At 43.0% G+C, this 12,505-nt stretch overlaps 1 protein-coding gene across 7 annotated transcripts in view; it reads left to right on the top strand.

The window, feature by feature from the left end:
* The window catches only part of FNDC3B (fibronectin type III domain containing 3B), a 561,687-nt gene that overhangs the window by 396,337 nt on the left and 152,845 nt on the right, over positions 1–12,505 (top strand). For 6 of the 7 annotated variants that reach the window (XM_085635435.1, XM_085635438.1, XM_085635437.1 and 3 more), the window contains one exon: positions 4,644–4,705. In XM_085635435.1, the coding sequence (XP_085491561.1) occupies positions 4,644–4,705 (62 nt within the window). The remainder of the gene's footprint in view (positions 1–4,643; positions 4,706–12,505) is intronic. The other variant, XM_085635440.1, reaches the window with a different exon arrangement.

Here is a 12,505-nt window from a genome sequence, read left to right as displayed (position 1 = left end):
GTATTTCACAGCAGTCTGGGTTTTGAGACAGAGAAACCGATTGAGGGCAGCTGTGAGACAGTAATACAGAGTTAGAGGATCTCATTCATAGCAGTCAGGTGTGAGACAGTAATACAGAGTTAGAGGATCTCATTCATAGCAGTCAGCTGTGAGACAGTAATACAAAGTTAGAGGATCTCATTCATAGCAGTCAGCTGTGAGACAGTAATACAGAGTTAGAGGATATCATTCATAGCAGTCAGCTGTGAGACAGTAATACAGAGTTAGAGGATATCATTCATAGCAGTCGGCTGTGAGACAGTAATACAAAGTTAGAGGATCTCATTCATAGCAGTCAGCTGTGAGACAGTAATACAGAGTTAGAGGATATCATTCATAGCAGTCAGCTGTGAGGCAGTAATACAGAGTTAGAGGATCTCATTCATAGCAGTCAACTGTAAGGCAGTAATACAAAGTTAGAGGATCTCATTCATAGCAGTCAGGTGTGAGACAGTAATACAGAGTTAGAGGATATCATTCATAGCAGTCAGCTGTGAGGCAGTAATACAGAGTTAGAGGATCTCATTCATAGCAGTCAACTGTAAGGCAGTATTACAAAGTTAGAGGATCTCATTCATAGCAGTCAGGTGTGAGACAGTAATACAGAGTTAGAGGATATCATTCATAGCAGTCAGCTGTGAGGCAGTAAGACAGATTAAGAGCTTCTGATGACAGTCTGTGCTGTGAGACAGTAAAAGATTGAGAGCATCTGAAGGCAGTCTGAGCTGTGAGACCAACTGAGGGCAGCTGTGGGACAGTAAACCAGTTTGAAAGTATTTCATAGCAGTCTGGGTTTTGAGACAGAGAAACCGATTGAGGGCATCTGTGAGACAGTAATACAGAGTTAGAGGATCTCATTCATAGCAGTCAGCTGTGAGACACTAATACAGAGTTAGAGGATCTCATTCATAGCAGTCAGCTGTGAGACAGTAAGACGGAATTAGAGGATCTCATTCATAGCAGTCAGCTGTGAGACAGTAATAGAGTTAGAGGATCTCATTCATAGCAGTCAGCTGTGAGGCAGTAAGACAGATTGAGGGAGTCTGGTGGCTGTCTGAGCTGTGAGACAGTAAAACAGATTTGAGAACAAATGAAGGCTTCTGAGCTGAGAGAAATTAAGTCTTATTGAAAGCATCTAATGGCATACTGAGCTGTCAATCAGTCCATCAGGATTTGTAAAGCGCTTCTAAATATTCATGCGGGTATCCAGGCGCTCGGTTGCTGAGTCCCTACGTGAAGTCGGCCAGTGATTGCAATGTCCGGAGATGGAGGACGTTCCAGGACTTGGCGGCGAGGTAGGAGAAGGAACGACCTGCGTTATGGCTCCGGCGGTTGCGCAGCATCTGCGCGAGGGAGGCGGAGCGAAGATCTCTGGATGGTTGGTGGAAGCTCAGGCGGTGGTTCATGTATGCTGGTCCTTGGTCATGGAGGGCTTTGTAGGCGTGCGTCGATATCTTGAATTGGCATCTTCTCTGGATGGGGAGCCAGTGGAGGTTCCTGAGATGTGGGGTGATGGTGGGGCCATTTGGGCAGGGTGAGGATGAGTCTGGCCGCTGAGTTCTGCATTGTCTGGAGTCTTCTCATGAGTTCGGTATTGGAGCTGTGAGAACGTAAAATAGATCGAAAGAACCCAATGGCAGTCTGAGCTGTGAGAGAGTAAACTAGATTAGGAGCACCCAGTGCTTAATTTGTAAAAACAAAATTAAGTGCCAGGGCCCTCGTCAGGGGACCACCATAGCTTGCACCACCCATTGCCACTGCCAATGAGAGTACCTACAAAACTACTAACCATCACACCTCTACACGTCTGTTAATTCAGACTGTTTAAGGCCCCATAAATACGGCTTGGACAGCAGGTATTAGTTTTATTTTCAATGTATATCGTATTTATAAAGCATCTGTTGTTCTGCTGATCTCTAAATTACACAAAGAGCGCCGCCATGTGTCAGCTGTCATAAGTGCCGGTGTTGACAATTAAGTGCCGTGCTGAGCACCGGAAGCCACCCGCTCAAATTAAGCACTGGGAGCAACTCATGGCAGTCTCAGCTGTGAGAAAGTACGCTAGGTTGGGAGCATTAATTGTCCGAGCCCTGAGCAGAACAAGCATTTACAATGCAACAGTCTCGGCATTGTTAAAGTTAGAGCTATTGGCATTGCTCATGACAATGCTGTTTCTTTAAATGTTTTAAAAACAAAAAACATAAGCAAAAATAATGTCATGAGCAATGCCAATAGCTCTAACTTTACCAATGCCGAGACCATTGCATTGTAAATGCTTGTTTTTCCAGGATAGCGGAAGGAATGAGGGAACAGATGCTAAGAGGTTGTTGAGGGCTGTATGAAAGTGAACGGTGGGTTTAAAGCTCCCATAGCATAACAACGCAAGACAGAGGATGGTGGTGATTGAGGAGAGTGGAAAAAAATCACCCAAGGTGAAGAATCGAAAACTAGAATCACTAGTATGCTAAAAAGGCAACAGTAACAATAATAACGGAGACTGATGCGAGCAGACTGGAGAAAGGTTATTGGGCCGAGATGACGGGTATGGGGTCTGCAAGGGAGAAAGAAATCAGATGAGACTCTCAATGGAGAGGAGGGAGGCGGGTTCGGGAGACAGTAAGGGGCGAAGTGAATAGAACAGAGATGGGAGACAGGTAGCAGGAACAGAAAATGGAAAATAGTGGGAACTGGGGTTCAGATAAGGGTGACAAAAAGGAGAAAGGGGGTTGTAAAATGAGCAGATTGTACAGCCTTTTAGAGGGACTACTAAGGGGAACACTGGGTCGTATGGTCTTTATGGAAACTAATATATCCCTCTCCGAACGACAATAAGGGGTGAACAAGGACATTAGGATTTAAAGAGAAATGGGGCTTGGGGAAGGCGGGAGGCAGCAGTGTATGTGAAAGGGAGAAGACCTGGTAAAGTGCAGTGTACGGTCCTTGCAGCTCCGGTTTGTGGTTGTGGTTATCCGGCAACTCGTGTCCCAGGCTGCCTTCCAGCATGTATCCTCTAAGTGTGCTCTTCTTCCGAACGGCAGCCCACTGTCCACTCCCGCATTGCCGGGCACCACCTGGTTGCAGGTGTGGGTGGCTGATCCCCTGGTCCGCCCTCGCAGCTCCTCAACCAGAGGCTTCCTTCACTCTGCTGCTGCTTCTGCTCAGGTCCCGCACACAAGGTAAAGTCCTCAAAAATGTCCGGAAGAGCCTCGTCCTAGGACTGTGCTGCCGGCGCTCCTCCCCCGACGAGAAACCCCATCAGCTGGATTCGGAGCGGGTAGGCTGTTGCCGAGCTGCCGGAGACAAGGTGGTTTATTTAACAGGACTCCCAGCCGCTTCCCCTGGCTTCGCTCTCCCTCCTTCTGCCAGCCAGAGCCTGCTCCCTTTCCATAGAGACGGAGAAATCTAGAGCGTCTCGCGCCCGCCCACAGAAACAGGTCAGACTGGTAGCCATTTCGGAAAGGAAATGTACCATTCCTCTGCAACGGCAAGGTTCGCATTGATACGGGCTAGCCCCTTCCAGTGTTTGAGGCCGTCCATGTTGGTATGGGAATCTTTCCTTTTAGTGTAAATCGATGTTTATTTTATTTAAAGCAATTTTATATAGCGGGAATTTTACCCGAAGGTGTCAGAAACAAAGTACCAGTTACATTACATAAGGAAGACACCACCGCCTTTCTCCGAGGCAGAGCAGAAATGCCTCGGAGAAAGGCAGTGTCCTTTTCGGATTCGGGGGCGTGTTTTGCGGTTTAATGAAACGGAACGCAAAAAACACGCCCCCCGATCCGAAAAGGACGGGGCCTGAACGGAGTGACTGACCTCTTCTCCAGTGGCTGGCCAGCATTCAAGAGGCCAGCCAATGGAGAACAGGGGAGAAGAGGGGCGGGTGCAAGCCCCTCTTCTCCAAGACATTAAATCTCCGGACTTCCGGTCTGCCGACCGGATGGTCCCGAGACCTAAAAAACGACTGAGAGCATCTGATGACTGAGATGTGAGACAGTGTAACTGGGTTATCAAACCTATCTAGGACCAGTCATTTCTGAGGAAACCCCTTTGTGTTTTTTATATATATATTCATATTGTAGAATAATATGCTGGAGGCTGCGTAAACAATTAGAGTGGGGCATTTGAGAGTTTGTTTTAAGCCGGAAAATCTTTTTCAGAATTCCTAGACTGACAAATACTCTTTAGTGTTTCGTCTGCTTCTAGGCGCTCCTGTAACAACTCCCTTGCTATACACGCCATAGCTGCTCTTTAAGGTACAAAGCAGGAAATACCAAGCGAATAATTGTCAGGGTGTTGGAAAAACTTAAACTCGACTTAAACCGTTTATATTGTAACTAGAATAATGTCCGTGTCAGTTAGTTTAATAGCGCTGTAAGGTAATGGGAACAAATTGGCTTTATTTCTGCTTTTATATTAAATACATATGTTCTTATTTGCGCATAATTTATGTCTCTTGTGGTCCAGCTGCCATGAAGCAAACTGCTTCGGAAAGCAAATTATGTCACCGGAAAATTCCGAGTTCTTTAAGTCTGTGGTTTTTGCTTAAAGTTGTTGGAGGTCGCCATCTAGTGGTAGTAATGTGAATTTTTCTTTTTTTGCAGCAGAAAATGAAAATGATTCGAAAAGGGTTCAAGATGTCCTTTCGGGCATAGAAAAGCCACAGGTAGGTCACTAATTTCTTACTGCAAAAAATTTAAAAAATGACATAATTTATATATGAAATGGGTAATGTCTGCCAAATGCCCCGCGGATGTTATTTGCAGCATGGTGATGTGAAACAGCAGTCCACTGTGAATAGAAACATGAAAGAATGCATTGATACATCTGACTTGCTCTGAAAATACTCTTGACTTTCTCTAAATGGGCTTACTTTGCACATACAATCTATACATCTCTCTGTGCTTGTATACTGTATTTTTGTAATATTAATCAGAATGGTAAAACGTGATTCTTCCCAAACCCTGAACTGCATTTGAAAGTTGCATAATGTTGGTTCCTTATAGCCAGCCCAACATTTGAAAAATAGTTCTCTGCCAGTTGTTATTGGCTAGGGAACAATACATTTAGCATGTCAGATCACATTTCCTACAAGTTGTCATTGACTAGTGAACTCTGTAAAAATGCAATACAATAAGTGCTTGGAACCTCTGTTACCTTTATCCCATTTTGTACCACCTCGGAGTTTTTTTGAGTTGGTTCTTTATTGATTGTAAATTGCTCACTATGATTTCTCAAGAAATATTGCAGCTTTCCACCCACGGATTTGTCACGTTGCAGCAATGGTTGGCAAGTTACCCATAGGTCTCATTTCTGTACCAACAATGGCGTTGGTCCTTGCATCCTCCCCTTGAACCCTCAAATGCGGATAACGTGTACCTTGCTTAGCATGCAGTCACGAGCCCACAGTTCTGCACTTTGTTGAGATTGCTTTCTCTCTCGCTTTCACACACACACGCACTCTCTCTTTCTCACACAAACATACACACACACTCACTCACACACACACATGCAATCTCTTTCACTCTCTCTCTCACACACTCTCCCTCTCTCACACACTCTCCCTCTCACACACACTCTCCCTCTCACACACACACACTCCCTCTCACACACACACACACACACACTCCCTCACACACACACACACACACTCCCTCACACAATACTCCCTCCCTTTCACAGACCCTTTCCCTCACACACTATCTCTCTCTCCTCCTCCACATACCACCTCCTTGCCTAAGATGCTAGATTGTAGAGGGTTTCCTTTTGAAATGTATATTTGTAGAAGAGGAGGGCAAAAAATAAAATAACAAACAGGTGGAGGTTGATTCTGTTAAGTTTATTCTCGTAAATACAACTAGAGATGAACGTAAAGATTCACTATGAACATTGAAGATCGGCTGTTTAAAGGTTTGCTTCAAGTAGAGAGTGTTTTTATGGAGATGCTTGGGTCGTGACGTCCTCAGTACTTTAACAAAGTGGATCTCTGAGATATGGAGGCATTGCATTGCATTGCCGTGTGCTTGTGGGAGAAATTGTAACTAGAGCCAAAAACAACATATCTCTGGATTTGACCTGAGAATAAATGTTAGCTTGAACCTACCTGACTGCCTTTTGAGAGTAAACTAATCAGGATGCTTACAGGATTGGGAATCACTCTCCGGAAGGGGGCGACAGTGAGTACTGTCTGTTTTTTGGGGTGAAAACTAACAGCATGCGCCTCTGCCAGGAGGAATGCCTGGTCTGATACAGATGTACCATCAGAAAAGAGATTTATGCTCCCACCCAATGAAATACAAGAGAATATGTGTGTGGAGCGTAGAAGGGTTACTTGCTCACCTCATGGAATATTGTCTTTGCCCCAGGGGCAGCCTTGTTGTTCTGCAGCGGACACTTCTAGCCTCTAATGCTTCCACCTCCTTCATTCATTTGCTGTAAGTGCAGATGTGATTTTAATTCCACTCACGAAAGCCCACTAGAAAGCACTTTTCAATAGACAATAGCCCAAAAAATGGACACCACACAACGATTTGTTACCTGTGCGCCAGCACCATCCCTGGGAGCAGCGACTATCGCGCCCCGTGAGCTGAGCAATGAAAATGGCTTCCGTTGACCTTGTAGTTGACAACAGTAATACACATTGTTCTATTGCACTTCAAGAACTCACTGCTGTAGTCTCTTACCACTGTAAATGTTTGTATTACCTACTTCATGGCTTTAAATTTACCTTCCCCAAAAGGATGGAAGGCAGAGTCTGCCCTGGCAGGATTTGAGGTCATGGTCTTCACGCGACTGTAGATGACCACAGCAAGAGTTAACTCCGGATCTGTCTTGCCAGCAAAATAACCAGTATTAAACCTGAACACCAGTATTGTGAAATAGACCCACTGGAAGAAGGACACAGATATTAATCAATCACACAATAGGGCCACAGTTTGTGTGATATTCATCCCATTATCTAGAGTTTCTTAGATGAGCAAACAGTACATTAATAAGGGCAAAATGCACCCAAAGTGACTGTAACCAAAGCACGGTGGCGTAGATATACAGATTATTATCAAAAGACTACGCTAATTTAACAACAGAGGTGCAATCGAGTGCAGGTTCTGAGTAGGAATGAGCAATACATTTTATATTGGCTTTTGGTTGCGTTCATATAGCGCTTCCTACCCCGGGTAAGGCTCTGAAGCACTTTGCTGATGGGTACATGCTGCTAAGAGGGAGTGCCACAGATGAAAGAGCTTGTCTTTTATGTTCTTAGTGTAAGTAATGTAGGTGCCACGTGTTTTTATCTTCTTTTTGTCTCTGTGCATGAGCTATTGTGAAATGAAAAGGAGTGAGAAATAACACTTACATGCAGTGGTTGAAATGGAAAAATAGAAGTGCAGGTACTCTGTACCAAAGTACCTGCTTGTGTCTGAGAAGTGCCGGTACACTCCAATTAAATGTATAGAATTTCTCTTGAGAAGTGCTGGTACTCTACCTCTCAAAATGAAAAAGTGGCGGTACTCCGTACCGGACAGTACCGGCCTATTAAAAGCACTGCTTTCATGTAAAAGACTCTGTCATGCAGCTGGTCACGCAGTCCGTTGTGCAATTCATTATGCCTGCGCTCGTGCAAGCCTATACCTACGATGCTATATTTCAATTTAGAAAAATTGGTGCAGCTTTGCTGAGTACTCTTCTAGGCCCTTCCTTCTTTCATTATTTGTGTTAACCTTTGGATGGCTCTTTCTACATTTCTTGCGTTGCATCTAGGAACCTCTCATAGATTGTTTACCGCCCAGCAGCTCCGCAGCACATTTCTAAGCAGATGTTTCCCAGCTGAGTGGAGAGGTTTCTAGGAACTCATTAGCAATGCCTGTTAGAGATCCTGGCCCCCGTGACAAAGAACTCACTGTAACCCTGCTTTCGCAGATCTGCCATTTCTTTGCTATACCTTGTGGAGAGAGCCACAGTGGCTCAGGTTACTACAAGTAGAGTTCGCTCTTCAGTTCAGGCCTTTCAACACTGCTTCGGAGGATAAGCCAGGACTTGTCCAGGGCTACTTTGTGTGCAGAATTTGAAATCGTAATACTTTTCTAAACATTGGAAGTAAATGAAACTGTCAGCCAGTTGCAGACAGGCAAAGCAACATTAGATACAATGAAACAATGGCAGTCACCTCTTAATCCCCCCCCCCCCCCCCCCCCCCGTGCTTCAAATTTCTAGCCTATAGCTATTGTGATGCATTGGCACTGGGTGAACCTTATGTTTGCACCATCATTTTTTCATTTTTTAAATTAAATTCCGAGTTCCTATTGCCATTTTCCCAGTCCAGAGCTTCGCCCTTGATCAATGGCGTATGTAATGCTATTTCTATATTTTGGTGCTGAATTTCTACACTTTTTCTCGATGTAAGTAAATCGAAGCGAGAACACGTGATACAAATGAAACCAACAGATAGGCCATAAAGAGTAGGTTCCTGGACCTTCTGGTGAAAAGAATAAAGATTGATAATAGCATTTGTTTGAGCAAAAGGCTGACGACTAATTTCTACAATATAACATGGTTCAGTAAAATGTTTAGTGCACTTCACAGCCGATCATGAATGAGATTTGTTTAAAATACGTGCAACTGTAGAGGTCTTCAAGCAAGCAGGTACAGAAATGAAATATCAGTTGATTAGTAAAATTTAAAAACACAAGTTAATGTTAACATCAAAGCACAATGCAATTGTTTCACTTTCTCATCATCCTTTAAGATCATCCTTTAAGATCATCCTTTGAGTTTCAAGATAATATAGTTAATGAGTTTTAAATTTCTTTTACTAGCTCGGTGCATCCTTGGGAAGAGGAGTTGGTCTAACGGCTAGGGCTGACGACCTCGAAGCAGGGGAACCGGGTTCGAGTCTCGGCAAGGATGCTCAACATCCTGTATTCTGGGCAAATCACTTAATCTTCCCGTGCCTACCAAAAATGAATGTGGTGCTCGTGTAAAGCGCTCTGATACCCGATACCCTCAGGTCAAGTTTGCGCTAGATAAAACTCTGTGAAATAAAAAAATAAATAAAATGATCCATAAAAGATTATTAGTATAATTCACTATACTGTTAGCCTTTTTTAATTCCCTTTTCCATACTGTTTTAATACCTTCTTTACCAACTTCCACCCTTTTCTGATTTTTTTTGATTGTTAATTCTAGTTTTCCTTTGTTTTATATTGATTTTATTTCTGTATCCTAGGAGCATTGTTTCCTGCATTAAAATGTGTTTTGTTTACCTTGCTGATCCATAAAATCCTATTTTTGTAATGTCAAAAATTAAAGTGCTTGATGCCACACAGTCTTGTAACCTTAGTATGAAATCTCAAAATAAATACATCTTTTATGTTTTCCTGCCATGTCCCTACCAATGGCAAAGCTTGAAGACATTTATATATATATATATATATATATATATATAATATATTATATATATATATATAATATATATATATATACCAACCTTGAAGGCAAATATAAACTGGGATATGGTGCCTTCCTGAACAGCATACCTACTACAGGATTTTAAGTTTAATGGAGACACTATGTGCAGAAACTACTAAGACCAAGATGCAACTAAGCCACGCCCAATATGGCAGATATTGAACATAAGTGCTGCAAATACGGCGCAGAATTGTGAGTAGCGCCTCCTACTGCAACCAGTGACCAAGGACTGTGAAAGCCCGAAACACGTTTGGACTCTTACCTTTGCTGAATGGAAGTTGCTGTCTTCCCCGCTACCGTCAAGGAATAAAGGTTGTTGAACGTCTGTGAGTGGCACTTCAATGTTTGGGCAGTGTCATATGGATATATATATATATATATATATATATATATATATATATATATATATATATATATATATATATATATATATATATTCACTGAAAAAACCATAGGTTTCACACATGTTATAGTTAGCGGAAATTTTACTGATAAAAAACCAGTGAAATTCCCCCGTTATAGTTAGTGTAGGCAACTATAACTCACGCGACCGCAATCCTCTGCTGATGCTAATACTGTATTTAGACACTTATTTGCCCATGTCTTCTTCCATACATTTTTAGCTATACATATATTTCAAATATTTTTTTTTCATAAAGACACATATGTCATCAGCAGAAGATTGCGGTCGCGTGAGTTATAGTTGCCTACACTAACTATAACGGGGGAATTTCACTGGTTTTTTTATCAGTAAAAGTTCCGCTAACTATAACGTGTGAAACCTATGGTTTTTTCAGTGAATTTGCAAGGTTTTTTAAATGCTAATTCCTAACTATAACGTGTGTGAAACCTATGGTTTTTTCAGTGAATTTGTACGGTTTTTTAAATGCTAAGTTACTTTACGCCATTCGTGGCGTGCGCGCCCACTTAACGCAGTTCGTTCCGTGCGCGCACGGTGCGCTTCGCGCACCGTGCGCGCACAGTAAGCACGCGGTGCGCTTCGCGCACCGCGCGCCCACTTTACGCAGTTAGTGCCGTGCACGCACGGTGGGCACGCGGTGCGCTACGCGCACCGCGTGCCCACGTTACGCTAGATGGGCCATGTACGCACGATGCGCTTCGCGCACCGTGCGCACATGGAGGACATATGATGCACTTCGTTTTGAAAGGTAATATTTTAATTTTTCGTAATTTTTATAAGCCATGCACAAATGGTGCCCTTCGGGCACCATTTGCACACGGGGTGGAGAGAGTGTTGTTAATTTTTTCTTTTATTATTTTTGTTTAAAATATTGTGGTTTTTCACACCACCAATAAGCCCTGCACATTTGGTGGCCTGCGGCCACCTAAATCACAGGGGGTGGGGAGAGTGTGGATAGTGTTTTTATTTTTTACATTTTTTACCGTACGCGTACGGTAAGCGTAATCGGCGAAATTAGCGAAAAAATAAAAATTGCATTTTTGGCCTTGGGGGGTCTTTGGGGACTCCCTCAACATGGCTATGTGTGTGGGAGCTGTCTAAACAGCCCCTTTATATGTTTATTGGTTTTATTTAACAACCTAGCTCTCAGTGCGAGAGAGAAAATGGCGGCCGCCGCTTCCTGGTTTCGGCTGTTTCGAATGTTTACCAAGATCTAAGAGCCAATCAGAATCGCGCTCGCGCACGCCACCGTACGCGTACGGTAAGCTTACGGTAAGCGTACCGTAAGCTGGCTCAGATATATATATTGATTTAAAGGCTATTTTCTCAGAATCTACTGAACAGATTTACACCAAACCTACAAAAGGCACTTCCTTGACCTGAGGACTATCTCTCTGCCAAATTTCTAGTAATTCTGTTCAGCCGTTCGGGCTGTAGCCCTGTCTAAAGGTCCTATGGAAAAATGCATGGGAAAAACGCGTTTTGGGACCCCCCTTTTATCTCAGCCCCCGCTTGACGAATCCCCCCGAGACTTTCAGGGTAGGAGCGGAGCGTAGCGCCCCACCTATTTTGAGAAATTCGCGAGGATTCGTCGACCGGCGCCAAAGTTATTCAAAAAAGAATGTTGCGGATTTCCTATGGAAAAGGGGTCCTAACTATAACTACCTACTGGCGACCGCCAGTAGGTAATATATATACATACATACACACACACACATATGGAATACTGAGTTTCCTAAATATATTTTGAGATTTTAAATTATATTCATAATTTAATGATACCGGACCACCAATGATTGTTAAGAAGAATGACGAACTAATGCAAAAGTTCTCAATATTGTAATATTCCTGGGCAAAGTAGAAGAATTGCTATCTAGAAGCGACAGCTTTGCAGTTCCTAGTCGTCTGGGCTGGTGCTTTGGCATGATAAAGAATCAGCCTCAGACCCTCCATCTAGCAATATTACTCCCAAACTGCAGAAGCACGGGCATTGGAAATACTTGCACCATTTTGAAACCAACCACGCTCCGGATGTAATGCTTGTTTATGCATCCCAGTAGCAAACGTTGCTTAAAAGCCGACTTTCAGCGTTTATCAGATTATCCCTATGGATTTCGAAAACTTAAAAAAATTAATCCATTTTTTAATTGGATTATCGAGTAGAAAATAGATTCTCACACCCCAAGTTTCTGGAGTCACCAAGTGATCCGCCAACACTGCGAAAGTAATGGGCGAAATAATTTAAATCCTATTTAGAAGCAATATATGAGCAAGGAAGCAGGGCAGTAATTAAAAACAAAGCAAATATATTGCTTTGCATTTGATCAGAAGGGCTAAATATGTGTAGTCTGCTATCAATGCACCAGCATAATATTTTTTGTGTTATACTAAGCCCTACATTACAGTCACATGTTAATCAGTGGTAAATGTAGTAGCTGATTGGCACATTTTATATATGTTAGTAGGAGCAGAATATGCAGCGTGGTGCAGCTTGGAGCGAATTGGCATCAACATATATGTTTTGAACATTTTACAATCAGAAGAAAGGGCAGCTTCATCTGAAGATGTACAAAAGAAAAA

This window comes from Triturus cristatus, chromosome 11 (assembly GCF_964204655.1).
Source record: "Triturus cristatus chromosome 11, aTriCri1.1, whole genome shotgun sequence".
NCBI classification, from domain to species: domain Eukaryota; kingdom Metazoa; phylum Chordata; class Amphibia; order Caudata; family Salamandridae; genus Triturus; species Triturus cristatus.
This window is presented reverse-complemented; position numbering and strand designations above follow the sequence as displayed.